This window comes from Canis aureus, chromosome 1, assembly GCF_053574225.1.
Source record: "Canis aureus isolate CA01 chromosome 1, VMU_Caureus_v.1.0, whole genome shotgun sequence".
In the NCBI taxonomy this organism is placed as follows: Eukaryota; Metazoa; Chordata; class Mammalia; order Carnivora; family Canidae; genus Canis; species Canis aureus.
The window spans coordinates 108,269,343-108,284,571 of record NC_135611.1 but is presented as its reverse complement, the minus strand read 5'-3'; the positions used below and the strand labels follow the sequence as shown (position 1 = coordinate 108,284,571).

The 15,229-nt window shown below is 57.1% G+C and overlaps 2 protein-coding genes across 2 annotated transcripts; both read right to left on the bottom strand.

The window, feature by feature from the left end:
* Nucleotides 1-41: 41 nt before the first annotated feature.
* On the bottom strand, nt 42-6,158 carry DBP (D-box binding PAR bZIP transcription factor). Its single transcript, XM_077846496.1, has 4 exons — nt 5,314-6,158; nt 4,040-4,450; nt 2,258-2,469; nt 42-527 (listed from the first exon to the last, which is right to left on the bottom strand). The coding sequence occupies exons 1-4, from the start codon at nt 5,450-5,452 to the stop codon at nt 312-314; spliced, it is 978 nt and encodes a 325-aa protein (XP_077702622.1). The 5' UTR covers nt 5,453-6,158; the 3' UTR covers nt 42-311.
* Nucleotides 6,159-6,462: 304 nt separating this feature from the next.
* On the bottom strand, nt 6,463-12,093 carry CA11 (carbonic anhydrase 11). Its single transcript, XM_077846486.1, has 9 exons — nt 11,348-12,093; nt 11,175-11,249; nt 10,321-10,463; nt 8,602-8,787; nt 8,292-8,387; nt 8,084-8,156; nt 7,795-7,949; nt 7,383-7,548; nt 6,463-6,591 (listed from the first exon to the last, which is right to left on the bottom strand). The coding sequence occupies exons 1-9, from the start codon at nt 11,412-11,414 to the stop codon at nt 6,566-6,568; spliced, it is 987 nt and encodes a 328-aa protein (XP_077702612.1). The 5' UTR covers nt 11,415-12,093; the 3' UTR covers nt 6,463-6,565.
* Between the last annotated feature and the right edge of the window lie 3,136 nt (nt 12,094-15,229).

Genomic DNA, 15,229 nt, shown 5'->3' with positions numbered 1-15,229 from the left:
TGGGGCCAGGGAGCTGCCTCCTCCCCCACAACAGCTGGCTCTGGGGTTCTCAAGATTTATTCAGGACGCATTAACGGAGGCGGTGGGAGGATGGGGTCCCCGAAGTGGCAGGGGCACACACACAGGACCCTCCCCGCCCCCGCGAGGGAGGGGGGAGGCTCGCTTTTTCTTAAAAATATAAATGTATTTATCTGCATCATCACGTTCCTGGGGCACTCAGCTGGCCGGCCCGTGGGCCACAGGGTGGGGAGGGAAGAGGGCGTCAGGGCACAAGTCTGAGCGAGGCTGCCTGGCAGGGATGGGGGACGGCCTCACAGGGATCCGTGCTGGGCCTGGTAGCGGGACAGCACGGCGCGGTAGTGGGACAGCTCTTGGCGCACAGCCACCACTTCCTGCCTCAGCAGGGCGTTCTCCTTCTCCAGGAAGGCCGCCCGTACCGAGATCTGGTTCTCCTTGAGCCGCCGGGCATCTCGCGACCTCTTGGCTGCCTCGTTATTCTTGTACCGTCGGCTCCAATACTTCTCGTCCTGAGGGTAGGGTTTGAGAAAGCACTAAGGACCAGAAGGACCAGGAGAAGCAGCTTTCCTTGTGCCTTCAAGGACCAGGCAGCATCGAAGAGACCCCCCACCCCACCCCGGGTGTGCTTCTTGCCCAGCACTGGGTACCAAAAGATACCAGGTCTTTCCTAGGATGGGTACCCAAGGGTATGGTTGCCAAGGAGAGCAGGCCCCTGGCAACAACTAAGGTGAGAGATAGTTCTCCCCACTTCAAGCAACTGGGCTTCAAGTCTCCACTGTGCAAACAAACCCCACCACTCCTGGCTTGACAAGGACCTACAGTTAGCTCCTGGTTGCTAAGGATGCTTGTTCCCTAGCAACAGGGCCTGCAGGGTCTGAGGGCTTTTCCCAGGAAAAAAAGCACCACTCTTTGCACCACCTTCTCAGATCCTGGTTGCTAAGGAAAGCTTAGGATCCCTAGCAATGGGGTTTGGGGTCCCACAAATCCAGGGCTGGGGCCCTTTGACCTGGTTGTCAAGGTAACTCCATCCTTCTTCAGCAAACAAAAGTAAGGTCTAAGTGGTCCCAATAACTGCAGCCAGTCTCTGACCCTCTGGCCTTGAATAGAGGCCAAACAGCTGCCTTCTCCCCAACAGCCTGGGTTGCTAGAAGAGCTGTCCCTTAGTAAAAGGGCCTATCCTGAGACCTCCCTAGACCATTACCCTTAGGTTCCCCAGTTGTAGAATTTGGCTGTGGAGGAGGACCACTCCTTAGTAACAAGGACCACCCAGAGCTCCAACAGATGCTCTCCTCCCACCCCCATTTCACAAAAGCCTAGTTTTTGCTTACTAAGGTAAATCGAGTCCTGGCCCTGTGACAGGAGAAACCACTGGTCTAGACTGGGTTGACAAGCCAGTCCTCAGTGCTTCGGGTAGCTGTGTCTTACACAAGGGCATGGTGAAGTCTGGTGAGAGAACCCCTGGCACCCCTTACTAGGGGAGACCCCAGAGTTGGCAAAGGCAGGATGCCAGAAAGATGTGGTCACAGCTCCAAATCAGAATGTGGCTCTGGCTGCTAGAGAGAACTTGAGGCCTCTCACCAATGAGAAACAAGACCCAGAGGGGCTGGCAAAGTCTGCATCCTACATAGATGCAAGCACCAGGAAAGATGCCCCAAATCAGAGATCAAAAGATCAGCCCCAGGGATCCCTGGGTGGCGCAGCGGTTTGGCGCCTGCCTTTGGCCCAGGGCGCGATCCTGGGGACCCGGGATCGAGTCCCACGTCGGGCTCCCGGTGCATGGAGCCTGCTTCTCCCTCTGCCTGTGTCTCTGCCTCTCTCTCTCTCTCTCTCTCTGTAACTATCATAAATAAATAAAAATTTAAACAAAATTAAAAAAAAAAAAAAAAAAGATCAGCCCCAGCCTGACAAGTGGCTCAAAAGAAACAGACCGATACCATGCTGCTAAGGGATGCTGTCTTTGGCAACAGGGCCTGGTCACAGCTCCAAGCCTATACTGGTGGGTCCAAGCAGGGCTGGCTGAGTCTGCATCCCCCAGTGATACCATCTTTGTAAATCTCAAGCCCAAACCTCGGCCCCCTCAAGCCCATGGCTATGGACATCCCATTCTTGGCTGTAGGTTAAGAGAACCTGAGAGCTAAAACCAAAGTGAGAAGCCCAGGCTTGTCTGTGAGGAAAGGGCCATCCCTGGCTAAGGGACCTATAAAGGCCACACCTTGATCCTACCTCTGGCAATGCTTACCTTCTGCTCCTCTGGCACCTGGATCTTCCGGGCCTTCTTCATGATGGGCTGGGGCTTAAGTTCCTCCTCTGAGAAGCGATGTCTCCGAGGGTCAAAGGTCTCATGGCCAGGAATGCTTGACAGGGCTAAATCGGCCGGGTCTGGTTCAAATGTCATCAGCACCTCCACGGTGTCTGGGTCCACGGGGCTGGGTGTGTCCCGAGAGGTCAGGCCTTGGGGAAACAGAATGTGCCACCTGAATGTGGATTTATTGAGGGAGGGGGTGTTTCACAGAGGCTACCCCCTGCTCTTTTCTACCACAAGAAAGGCCCTTATGAAGCCTACCACAAAGCCCACCAGAGATCAACCTCTCTAATATAAAATACGCAGGTTCTGTAAGCTACAAAGGTGCTTAGAAATCAAGGAACCAATTCCATTTTTACAAATAGGGAAACAGGCCCAATTATAACTGACCTACCCTAAATAACACACGAGCCTGGTCTAAACCTCAGGCCTTCAGATTGGCAGTTACTTCTTTCTCATTATCTAGCCTGAATCCTGCTTACTGAATCCATGACCAAAGCCTAGACCCCAGGCTGTTCAGGAAAAAGAAATCCAGTGCACTGAAAAGATTTCAGGTGAGCCGTGTAAGAGCTCCTGGCCCTGAAGAGTTAGGGAAGAAAAGCAGAAACGACTGAGGCCTGGGGGAAGTTGGTTCAAGAGAAGGGACAGGGATGGCCTGTGCCTTTAAGAGCGAGCAAGCCGGGGCCAGCTGAGGACACAGGTTCAGGGCCTGTCACGTGCGGGTGCCTGCTTTCCCGCCCCGCCCCCCCTGCCGCCACGGGCGCCCTCTAGTTCTCCAGGCCCCGCCCCCTCCGCGTGACCGCGCGTGCGCGAAGCGAGAAGCAAGGAGGAGGGAGGGGAGGACTCACGTGGCGCGGGAATGTGCGGCCTGGAAGGGAAGGGCCCTGCTTCTGGCCTAAGGCCGCGCCAGGGGCTGGTGTGTCCAGGAATTCCCCAACCTGCAGTCCGCCCGTGGAGACCCCCAAGTGCCCGAGGGCGCACACTTTTCCTTCTCCCTGGGGTCTCAGCTCAAACCTCTCAACCTCCAAAGATACAGGCCCTCCTGCTCTCTGGGGAACACGCTGAAACGGTCCCCTTGACCTTCTCCCTCGCCACTGGGATATACATGATTCTGTGATCCCAGGCCCCTCCTCTCCCAGGAACATAGGAGGCTCGCGGTCGTTGTCCCAACGGAAGACCCAGTTTGAAGATCCCCAACCTTCTAGATTCCATCTAGAGGACTCCGCGACCCCGGGTCCTAGCTCTTCTCCACTGGAGGACCCAGCAACTAGGGCTGCCAGTCTCTTAGATCCCAGTGAAATAAGTCTGTGCCCAGACCTTGCTTTCTTCCCTGTAGAGGGCCTAGGGGTTACAGTTCTTCCCCAGTCCACAGATTCCAGGCCCAGAATCTGGAGCGCAGTTCACTCCCCAGTAATCGAGTGTCCCCACCCTCTGTCTCCACGTTCCACAGAAAAGTCCACACTACCGCCCCACTGGGCAGACTTCCTGTAATTTGGGATCCCAAGGCCCCCATCTCCAATGGATCCAGGAGACCCAGTCCCTGACGCATTAGGAAGCAGAGAATCCAGACTCCTCTCCCAGCATCTCTCGCGCCTAGAGGCCCCAGAACTTGGGCGCACAACCCCAGCCCCACGCTCCCGGCCCCAAGTGCTGTACAGCCCCGCCCCTAAAGCCCAAGCCCCGCCCCACCAGGGCCCTGCCCCGCCCCCGCCGTCGCACCTGCGCGGTGGCCGCCCGCGGCCCCGAGGGCAGCCCGGGTGGGGGCGTGCCCCGGGGAGGAACGAGGGGAAGCTGAGCCGCAGGAACCGGGCCCCGGGGAGGGTGCGGGCGTGCGCACGGGCGAGGGCGCCGGTGATGGGCCCCCGGGCGGCGGCGGGCTGGGCGGGAGCCCGTGCTCCAGCAAGAACGCGTCCAGGTCCACGTACTCCACGTCGCCGAACGGCAGCGTCCGCTCCCACAGCAGCGGCGCCAACAGACCCGGGCCTGGCGGGGCCCCCGGGCGCCCCCGCGGGGACCCGCCGCCCACCGCCGCCCCAGCTGGGGCATCCGCCGGGCCCGCCGTCTCCAGGCCTGGCCCGGGGACCGTGGCTGTTGGCGGAGCCGCCTTGCGCTCCTTTTCCTTCAGGAGACCTGCGGGGTGGGAAGGAAGAGATGGAGAAGAGACCCCCGAGACAGAGAGACGCGAAGAAAGGGGAGATAGAGACCCACACGACGGAGATCCAGAGCAAGACGGACAGGCGGGGGAGAGGCAGAGATAAGAGTGGGAAGGCAAGGACCCCAAAAGAAGAGACAGAGACTCAAGAGAGGGAAAGAGACCCAGAGAGAAAGCACAGAAAGGGGCGCCACAGAGAGAGAGACGGGTACCGAGACTCAGAAAGAGTGGAGGATAGAGACCCAGACAAGGAGAGGACACAGACCAGGGAAGGGATAGAGACACAGAAGGGGGACGGAAGTTCAGACAGAGGTAGGTGGAGGGTTGGGCAGGTGAGACTTCTCTGTAGTCTAACCCCCTTGCTCACAGGAATCTCTTCTCCCCACCCCCACACTATGTAAGGGGCAGGAAGGGGCTCTATTCCTGGGGCACATTCCTCATCCCTAGACTCCATGTGACCCCAGGAGGCCCCGCCCAAGCCCGTGTCACTACCGTGTGAGCATCCGACACACCCCCTCCCTCCTCCCTGGACCCCAGGGGTCCAGACTCTCAGAATCCAGAGGAAGCGGGGGCTGGAGCCCAGACTCTTGTGTCCTCGGAAAAGAGGACTTTGGGGGGACTCCTTGGGTCTTCCTGGTGGACGGGCTTGAGCGCCTGTACTTTTGGATCCTGGGTGCTGAGGGACTTAGGGGCCTGAACACCTTTGTAATCGGGTAGATGACGGGTAAAGGATGGACTCTCCGCTCGTAGGAGGGAGCCACCAGTCCCCCACCCCCCTCAACACTTGAATCCCTATGGGAGTAGGGTGTCCGGGTTGGGATAGATGGGGGCTAGAACTCACAGCTGGCTGGCTCTTTGGGTTTGCTGGTCCCCTGCAGAAGGCTCCGCAGCCCAAGCAGCGCTCCCCCGCCAGGGGGGGCCCCGGCTGGGCCGCCCAGCAGCAGGGAAGCCGGGGCCCTGTCGCTCACCGGCCGCGCCATCACCGGGCACCTGCCCGCAGGCTCACGGGCTCATGGAGAGGCGAAGAGCTGGCTTGCCAGTCAGCGGCACACTCCTGTGGTTCGGGCGAGTGCCTACCCAGGGGCGGGCGAGCGGAGCTTGCAAGCCTCCAGTATCCAGAACACTGCAAATCCTAGGGGTGACGGGGATTTGCAGTCCTCGGTGCAGAAACGTGCAACTCAAGAGGGTCCCAGGAGATCATGCAGTCCGAGTGAGAGGCTTGATCAAAACCAGGCAGCCGGCTCTTTGCTACTCAGAGTTCAAGGGGACACCAGGCGCTCCTTCTACAAGGTGGGCGAGCCTGGCTCTTGCAAAATCTGCAGCTCTCTCAGCGGAAGGCGCTTTGCAATCTGCACCAAGAGGTGTGCGCGGAGGGCGGGGGAGGGGGCAAGAGGAGGCGGCCGCCTTGAGGCGTGGCCAACGCAAACTTCTTTCGCGGAAAAAAAAAAAAAAGCCAAACCAAAACACCCGACGCCACAGCGCGCACCCCTCCCCTCGGCCCCTGCCAGCCTCTTGGGCTAAGCACCCCAGCCGCGTGCCTCCCTCCGGCTGAAAGCGCGGGCCAATCGCGTCCTGACCCTTCGAGACGCACGGCCAATGGGACCCCCGGATCCTCCAGGGCTCGGGAGGGCGCGTGAGGGGCTCAGGGCGTGAAGTGGCCGTGCCTTTAGGTGAGAGGCGGGACCCTGACCTACATTTGCCCAATGGGAGACTGCACTGGGGGCGGGACCCTGACCCAGTTCGGGCCAATGAGGCAGGCGGGAGGGGGAAGCACATGGCTCCGCGCGTGCTGCCGGGCGGGGAGGGGAGTTGGGGGAATGAAAAGAGGCGCCGCTTAAAGGAGCCGCCAACCGAAATGTCGGTTTTGGGAAACAGGAAGCCGAAACACCGAGCGGGGCGGTTTAGGAAGAGGGAGACTGGTTTCTAGAAGCAGGCTGCTGTTCTTCAGTACCCATGTTTCCCCGCCGCGCCTAGAATCAGACCACTAAGAAACAGGAAGTATTCTGTCCCTTTAATAGCTTTGTTTTGGGGGTAACTCCCCTCCCCGTGTGGGGAGACTTGGAGAGGACGGGCGCAATCCTCGACGGGGAGTCTCAGCGACCATGGGGGGCACCATCCACTGTAAGACAGACGACACCGGTAGCGGATCGTTAGTTTAGGGCTCCCTGCAGGGGGTTTGCAGGGAGGCGGGGGCTGGGCCGCGGTGGGCTCTACCACGGGGAGGCTGCGGAGGGGGAAGCCGGAAGGTACCAAGTCGAGAAGTTGGGGGAAACGGGTCAGGTTCTGGACCCGCGCTGGGTTTAACCAACAGGAGGCAGCAGGAGGGTTGAATGGGGACGTCCAGCTTCAGCATCACACGGAACTGCAGGAAGGTACTCATGGGGGTGGGGGTAGGGGTCAGGGCTAAACCCCGCAGAGAAGCTAGAGTGGTGGCCCAGAGATCGCAGGGTCGAACCGCACAGGCTAGGCAGTGGAGAGGGAAGGGGGTTGTACCACGTTGATTTTCAGGAAGGGGGTGTGTGTCGGGTTATGGAACAGCTTGAGATCGTACCACATGGAAACCGGGAAAGGATCCGGGCTGTACCACTTTGGAAAACCCTAGTAATGGAAAGCACGGCCCGTGGGGCGGGAGGAGCCAGGGATCTCGGGTTATATACCAAGTTGCAAGTTGCAAGCGGTGAAGAGGGACAAATCACGGACCAGCTACGGTCTGTGGCGGGGAGGTGGACCGTACCATGTTGACACAAACGTAGAAGGGAGAGCGAGTGCGAGATCAGGAGGCTGGACCTTACAGAAACGGCAAAGGGGTGGGCAGGACTGTATCATATTGAGAAAAGAAGGGGAGACACAGAGGCGGGTTAGACCAAGACGTGCGGGGGGGGGGTGGTGGTGGTGGAGACCCGAGCATACCATGCAGGCGGTAGTTGGGGCCTCGGCAGCGCCTCTCGGGGTGCCGGGGGTCCCTGTTGCCCCTCAGTGCCCTGTGGGCCAAGGGCTGCAGGGGCCGGCCGTTACCGCTGAGGCTCTGGAAGATCTGGGACGGAGGATTCTGGCTCAGGAGTCTCAGGGAGTGCATCTGCCGCGGAAGGGAGTGGGAAACTGAGAGTGAATCACGAAGGGTCCTAGCGAATCGTCAGAGAGGCGGCCCCGCCCCTGGAGCGGGTGGGCGGGGTCTTACTTGGCCCCAGCCCACCCCCAAAGGTTGTGTGAGCCTCCTAGCAGTCAGATCTGCAAGGAGGAAGGAGGGTAGGTAGGGCCTAGAGGGGAATGCCCAGGCCAGGGAATGGGTTAGCCGGCCTGGAGGGGGCAGACAGCGGGTCACCTGGAGGGAGGTGATATTGAGGGCCCGGTCAATGAGGATCCAGGTGACAGTCTCTGAGCAGGGCGGGGTGCTGAGTGACCCCTGATAAGTGATGAAGCCAAAGGATTCGGGGAACAGGAGCTCCAGGCTCAGGTCTTGAAGAAAGTAGGCATCATCTGCGGGAATAATGGGCTAGAGTGAATAGCAAGACCCCTCCTGACCTCCTCTCCTCTGCACACACTGCTCCTCCTACCCTCCCACCCCCACCACCCCACCCCACCCCCAACAGCCCAATGCACCAGGGACTTACTCTTGTAGGAGATGCGGGTGATGGTGTCACGGTTAAGGAGGCGGCTGAGGAAGGGGTTTGAGCTGCCAGCCACCTGTGTGGCGGTACAAGGTGAGGAGGTAGGAATCCAGAAGTCCAGGACCCCAATCCCTTCCTCCCCCAGGACCTCCCCCAGACCCAATTCCAGGCACCCAGCCACTTGCTCCCTCCCAATCTTGCCTGGGCTCACATTGACAAAGAGGCTGAGAATGGCCAGGCCATTGGGGCCCCGGGAGGCAGCGCTGAGGTTCCCATAGAGTTCTTGGTTGAAGTGGATGAGCTGCACCTGGAAGGGGAGCACAGAGTGGGGTCCCCCAGCAGAAAGGGAGGAGAGAAGGGGTGCAGCTCTGGGACCTTGGGGTCCCAAGTCAGATTAAAGATTAGTGCTTGGGGGGCAGTTCTGTGAAGGAGGAGGGGGTGAGACATGAAGAGAAAGGTGAGGTGGGAGGAATTGGATCAACTCAGGGTGAGGTCAAGGGTCAGAGGCCAGTGGCCACCACCTCAGCAGAGAAGCCCTGGTGGTTGATCTGGTGTTCAGAGCCAGCTCCGTCACGTGCTCCAAATAGCAGTCGCAGTTCACTGAGTCGGTGGCTATAGAGGAGGGGACCCCCAGACACATTGACCACGGGCCGGGGCGCAGGCAGGAAGGAGACATGGCGGCCGGTGTTGTACAGTGTTCCCCGGAGCTGCAGGAGAGGTGGAAGCCGTCACAGGGACAAAGAGAGATCTTTTCCCTCCTGTGTCTCACTGGTACATTTCCTGCTTCCAACAATTATTTAATAATTCAGCATAATTTGAACACCAATGACTTTCCAGGCTCTGTTCTAGCCCATATAGGTGCTCAATATCGGTGAATTTATTCGACTAACAAATATTTATTGAGCTGCTACTGTGTGCCATGGATGCCAGGAAGAGAGCAATGAACAAGTAGACAAAAACCCCAGGCCTCATGATATTTGTGTCCTAATGGAGCAGAGGGCAGACAATAAATAATGAATCATATAAGAAACTGCTTAATTAATTACATCTTATGCTTATGCGGGGAAGAACTGAGAGCTCTGAGAAGGCATGATGGGAAACCCAGCCTTGATTGGGGTGTGGGTTGGTAGGGTGAGGAGAGGCCTTGGTGAGAAAGTGATGTTTGAGTGGAGACTTAAAGGATAAGTAGGAATTCGTTGCAAAGAGCAGGGAGAAGGGCATTCCAGGAAGAGGAAACAGCAAGTGCAAGGGCCCTGAGGTAGCCTGTTTCAGTAGTAGTGAAGGGGCCAGTGGAACCAGTACCTGGTGAGCAAAGGAGAGGTGATAGGAACCAGATGGTCCACGGCCTTGTGGGCAATGATGGGATGTTTTGTATTTTTATTTAAATAATAGTATATATCTATATATCTCACACTTGGCACAGTGCCGGGCACGTGGTACTTGCTGTATAACTGTTTGCTAGTGTTACTTATCCTAATAGGTTTTTGAGCAGGAGAGTGGTGTGATCTGATTTGTGCTTTTAAACATCTCTCTGGCTGTGGGGTAGAGAGTGGATTGCAGTAGGCAGAGAACCAGGCCAGCTAGCAAGCTATGGCACCAGTCCAGATGCAAGGTGATGGTGGGGGCAGCAGAGAAGACACAAACTGAAAAGATCTAAATGATATTTAGCAGGGAGACTAAAAAGGGCCCAGACTAGCCATGGGAATGAGGGCAAGAACAGGTTGGGAATAGCTCCCTGGCTTTTGGTGGGGGCAGCTGAATGAAGAGTGGTCCCAGCTCTTAAAGGAAATGGTATTACAAAGTGGGCAAGAGCATGGATGCTAGGACCACACCGCCTGGGTTTGAATCCCAGTGCTGGCACTCTAGCTGTGTGACCTCAGACAAGTACCTCAATCTCTCTGTGCCACAGTTTCTGCATCCTTAAAATAAAGTGAATAATCGCATTCACCTCATAGGGTGGTTGGGAGAATTAGCAAGATTATCAAGATTATCAAGCTTTTAAAACTGCACCTGGCACGGGGAACAGTCTGTGTTACCATTGCTTTTGCCAACATGGGAAAAACGAGGGAGCCATGTTTGGGGGAGGGAAGAACAGGTGATCCCTTTTAGAGTCTAAGCAGCCTCCTTTCCACCCAGTGTGCACCCCTCTGTGCCCTAGGCGGGCCTGCCACCTCAACACCCCACCCCCACTCATGCCCACCCCTAGGGGATTCGGTGACCCCTCCCACCAGGCGCCTTACCTTCTCTCCCCCAGTGCTCAGTCTCAGTGGAGGCAGAAAGGGGTCGTAAAGGACCCTCTTCAGCTCCACATCCACGGGGCTCTGTCGCTTCCCCACAGCACAAAGACTCCAGGCTGCATTCACTAGGCCCCAGAAGGGAGGCCCTGGAGGCAGGAGTAGGGCAGGGAGGAAAGGGAGTCAGAAACAGGGACTGGATCCCCAAACTGGGAACCCCTGAAAAGGCTGTGTTTTGGGGTCCCGGATCTCAGGAGAGGAAGGGCAGGGGATGGGGACTCCTGGGTCTGAGGGAGGAGGGGGCTGGGATCCAGAACCTTGGGCCGTAGAAGATCTTGGAGGAGTTTCCAAAGACCATCTAGCACCCTCCTTGCTCAAATCTGTCTTCAATTAAGTCATTGGGAAAAAGGAACTACAACTCCCAGCAGGCCTGAGGACAGCCAGCCTACCCATCCACTGCCTGCCTGCCTCAGAGCCCATGGGAGTTGTAGTTCTTTCAGTCTCCCTTGTCCCACAGCTGGATAATGAATGTATTGGGAAGAGGAGTTGCAAGAGAGGGCTGGCCAAGGCTGGGGACCCGGCCACGGAACCTCTGGTTGCCAGCAGCAGCCAGTCCTACCTGCCTACTTCCCTGCAAACCCGCACTCACACTCTCTTGCTCCCCCACACTCCTTCCTTCCACTCACTCCCACTCACTACTTGAAATGCGCATAAATAATGTCCCATGGTGAGCCGCTGGGGTTCACAGGCTGGGCCCCACTCTGGAGGGAGGGAGGAAGAAAGGAAGGGGCTGGGACTCTTGGGTCTGAGGAAGGAGGCACCCGACAGCCCCGACTCCTGGGTCCCCACCCTGGCTGCACCTGGCACGAAGTTTCCCTGGAGATTATCCTTGTAGCTCCACCAGTCCTCGGGGTCAGGAGCAGGTCCAATGTGAGCTGGGGAGAGAGCAGCCTGAACCCCTCTCCTTGGCACCCCACCCCCACCGCTCCCTCAGGGGTTCCTGCCCCAACCACCCCCCCACCCCAGGCCTTACCTGCCGCCCCCAGTGCGGCCCAGAGTACCAGCGCTCGAGGGGCGCTCAGACGAGCGGCAGCCCCCATCCTGGGGAGGTCTGAGCGACTCCTTCCCAATGTCCTGGCCCCCCCCCCGTCTCAGCTCCTCCTAACCCCCTCTGTGGGACCCTCTCCTTCCAGGACTTCCAGCCTGCCTCTCCTCCCTACAGGGAGTCCCGTTCCCCAAACACTGAGGCAGTGGGGACGGAGACCCCCCCAGATCTGCTCTCTGTGCCTTTCCTCCTTTCGCTCCTGGTTTCCCCAACCTTCCAATCTCCCTCTCCCTCTGGATCTTCCTACTCCTCTCTCTGCCTCCTGCTTCTCCCCGGGGTTACCTCCTGGCTTCTAATCCACACCCCCTCTTCTCTCTCTTTTCTCCCAGCTCCCCTGAGCCACCTAACCCCATGTCTCCATCCTGCTTCTCTCTCCTCCTCTCGGTCTCCCTCGTCTCCAGCTTCTTTCTCGCCCAGTCTCCCCACCTCCTCCTCTTCTGCCTCTCCTGTTTCTCGTCTCTCTCTTCCTTCGTCCCTGCTCCCTCCTCCCCCTCCCTCTCTGATCTCTCTCTGGGTGTTATTTAATTTTTTTGTCGTTGTTGTTGGGGGGGCGGGTGATCTCACAGCAGCAAACACTCCTCGGACTGGGGTGTGTGTGTGTGTGTGTGTGTGTGTGTGTGTGTGTGTGTAGGGGGTGCCCAGGGGGCAGGATGGAGGGGTCGCTAGGAGCTGATCCCCAGCTTCCAGCTGTGCCGGGGCCAGGGGCGTGGGGGTGGGGATGGGGGTGGGAGGTGGCCCGGACACCTGGGGCCCGAAGCTGGCAGTTCCCATCCTCCGCAGAAGGGGGAAGGGGGGGCGCTTAAGGTGGAGCTGGGAGAGTCCTCCGAAGTCTCGGTGCTCGGGGCCGCGGGCGCCGGAGGATCCGGGGTCCCCCAGCTCGTGGGGACTCGGGTTGGAACCTGCACCGGGGCCTGCAGCCCCCGCCAAAGGCTCCAGTGGGCCTCGGCTGGGGGCTGCCTTAACCCGGCCGAGGGATCCCCCTGGGAGACCGGGGTGCGGTGCGCGCAGCTGACCAGGAGGGGGAGGCAGAGACCTGGAGAGGGACCGAGCCGGGAGGAGGAGCCGGGGAGGCCGAGGCGAGAGCCGGAGGTGAGGTCGGAGAACTGCAGAGGCTTAGCATGGAAAGGAAGCCTGAGACGGATACGGGGTGACATGGAGGGAGGGAGCCTGCTGGAGATGGGGGGTAGGGAAAGGGGGAGAAGGAGAGAGAGACAGAGACACACACACACAGAGATACAGGTAGAGTGAGAGAAATATATATACTGATGGAGGCGGAGAGAACTACAGAGACACACACTTAAGCCATAGCAGCAAAGACACCCACCCAGCTGGTCAGAGATGGAAGAACAAGCTGGCAGGCAAGGGGGTTGGGGGTGGGAGTGGAGAGAGACAGAAGCCCAAAAGAGATCCAAAGACAGAGAGAGACAGCAAATGCCAAAGAGAGACAGAGAAAGAGGCAGACACACACACACACACACACACACACACACACACACACACGCCCACCTCTGAGTAGAGTTGCTCATGCAGAGAAAGAGAGATCACCAGAGAGGGGCAGATGGCAGAGACCCCAGACCCAGAGAGAGGGAGGGAGGCCCAGAAACAGACCAAGTGACATCAAGGCAGAGAGTAGAGTCAGGAAGACAGGCATTCAGATAGAGAATTGAGAACAGACATTCAGAGGCCCTAGAGATGGAGGGGACAGAGACACACAAAGAGAATCAGAAATGGAGAGATTGGGGATCCCTGGGTGGCTCAGCGGTTTAGCGCCTGCCTTTGGCCCAGGGCAAGATCCTGGAGTCCCTGGATCGAGTCCTGCATCGAGCTCTTGGCATGGAGCCTGCTTCTCCCTCTGCCTGTGTCTCTGCCTCTCTCTCTCTCTCTCTCTCTCTCTCTGTGTGTGTCTATCATGAATAAATAAATAAAATCTTAAAAAAAAAAAAAAAAGAAATGGAGACAGAAAACACAAGAAAGGTAATTTGTTACTTAGCCATTGCCGCATAGCAAATTACCCCCAAACTCAGTGGCTTTGAGAAACAAACAGGTGTCTAAGTATTTGGAGTTTGGGAGTGGCTTAGCTGGGGTGTTCGGCTTGGGGCCTCTCATGAGGGTCCAGTTGGGCCCTAGGCCAGGGTGCAGTCATCTGAAGGTTCAGCTGGGGGTGGGCAGTCACTTCTGAGCTGACCTACGTGATGGTCACTAGGAAGCCTCAGCTCCTCATCACTGTGCCTCTCTTGAGGGCTATAGGGGCACTGGTGTGACCTCACAGTATGGCTGCTGACTTCCCCAGAGTGACTGGTTAGAGAGAGAGAGAGAGGGAGAGGGAGGGATCCCTGGGTGGCGCAGCGGTTTGGCGCCTGCCTTTGGCCCAGGGCACGATCCTGGAGACCCGGGATCGGGATCGAGTCCCACATCGGGCTCCTGGTGCATGGAGCCTGCTTCTCCCTCTGCCTATGTCTCTGCCTCTCTCTCTCTCTCTCTCTCTCTCTCTCTGTGACTATCATAAATAAATAAAAATTAAAAAAAAGAGAGAGAGAGAGAGATGTCTTGTATGACCTAATCTCCAGTCACACACTGTTACTTCTGTTTTATTCTCTTCCTCAGAAGTGAGTCACTAAGTATAGCTCACAGTCAAAGGGAAAGCCATTAGGCTCCTCCTCTTGAAGAGAAGAGTTATCAGAGAATTTGTGGGCTTGTTTTAAAACCATCACAGGTGGGGAGGGGGCCTGGGGGGCGCAGTCGGTCGAGCACCCTACTCTTGGTTTCTGCTAGGGTCATGATCTCAAGGTCTTGGGATCAAGCCCCCCATCGAGCCCCGTATTGGGGTCCATGCTCAATGGAAAGTCATCTTGGGATTCTCTCTCTATTTCTCCCTCGCCCATGCCCCCTTCCCTCACCATGCTCTCTCTCTCTCAAATAAATAAATAAATATGAAAAAAATCAAGATTTTACCTTTTCTAAAAGATTTTATTTATTTATTCATGAGAGACACACAGAGAGAGGCAGAGACATAGGCAGAGAGAGAAGCAGGCTCCCTGCAGAAAGCCTGATGCAGACCTGATCCCAGGACTTTGGGATCACAACCTGGGCTGAAGGCAGACGCTCAACAACTGAGCCACCCAGGTGCCCCTCAAGATTTTACTTTTTTAAAAAAATCACAGTTGGGGGAGAAGAGGGAGACAGAACAATGGGGAGAGATGAGCCCTTACAGACCCATGATGCTTACAGGTCAGTGGGACACTTATTCAGAAATGCAGTAACATTTGGAGAGGGAGGCACCATGGAAACAGGAAAAAGAGGCCAGACAAAGAAAACAGCAGCAATAACATCATTATGATCATTATTAATTACAGTAATAAAAGCCGGCACGTAAACGACCCAGTGTATACCAGGCAAAGTTGGAGCACTCTCTGTGAACTCACGCGTGTCATCTTCTGATGAGGGAGAGACTGTTATCCCGTTTTACAGATGAGGAAACCAAGTGTCAGAGGGCATAGCTGACCTGCCCAGAGTTCTACAGGAAGTGGTGGGGCAAGGGAGGGAAACAGAGCAAAGAGGGATGAGAGAAAACATGATGGAGGCATCTGTGAGGAGAAGCGGGGAGCATATTGAGGAAGAGTGGTGGAGGGACCCCGCTCTGGTGGAGAAATAAATCAGGAAGAAAGGGCACCGTGCTGATCAGTATTTCCTAGGTGCCAGGTGCTCTATAGGCTTTTGCTTCAACCATCAAAGTGGCCCCAGGAGGTGGTGGGGTTAGGATGAGCCCCATTATACAGATAGAACACTGAGGCTGGACAGAGATGGAAGTGA

Excerpts from the sequence above, each read along its gene's own strand:
- DBP (XM_077846496.1), bottom strand. The coding sequence starts at position 5,452 with ATGGCGCGGCCGGTGAGCGACAGGGCCCCGGCTTCCCTGCTGCTGGGC. Across the intron at positions 4,451-5,313 it reads ACCCAAAGAGCCAGCCAGCT|GTCTCCTGAAGGAAAAGGAG; the intron begins GTGAGTTCTAGC and ends CCCACCCCGCAG. Across the intron at positions 2,470-4,039 it reads CGCGGGCGGCCACCGCGCAG|GCCTGACCTCTCGGGACACA; the intron begins GTGCGACGGCGG and ends TGTTTCCCCAAG.
- CA11 (XM_077846486.1), bottom strand. The coding sequence starts at position 11,414 with ATGGGGGCTGCCGCTCGTCTGAGCGCCCCTCGAGCGCTGGTACTCTGG. Across the intron at positions 11,250-11,347 it reads GGCCGCACTGGGGGCGGCAG|CTCACATTGGACCTGCTCCT; the intron begins GTAAGGCCTGGG and ends CTCTCTCCCCAG. Across the intron at positions 7,549-7,794 it reads TCAATATCACCTCCCTCCAG|ATGCACTCCCTGAGACTCCT; the intron begins GTGACCCGCTGT and ends CTTCCGCGGCAG.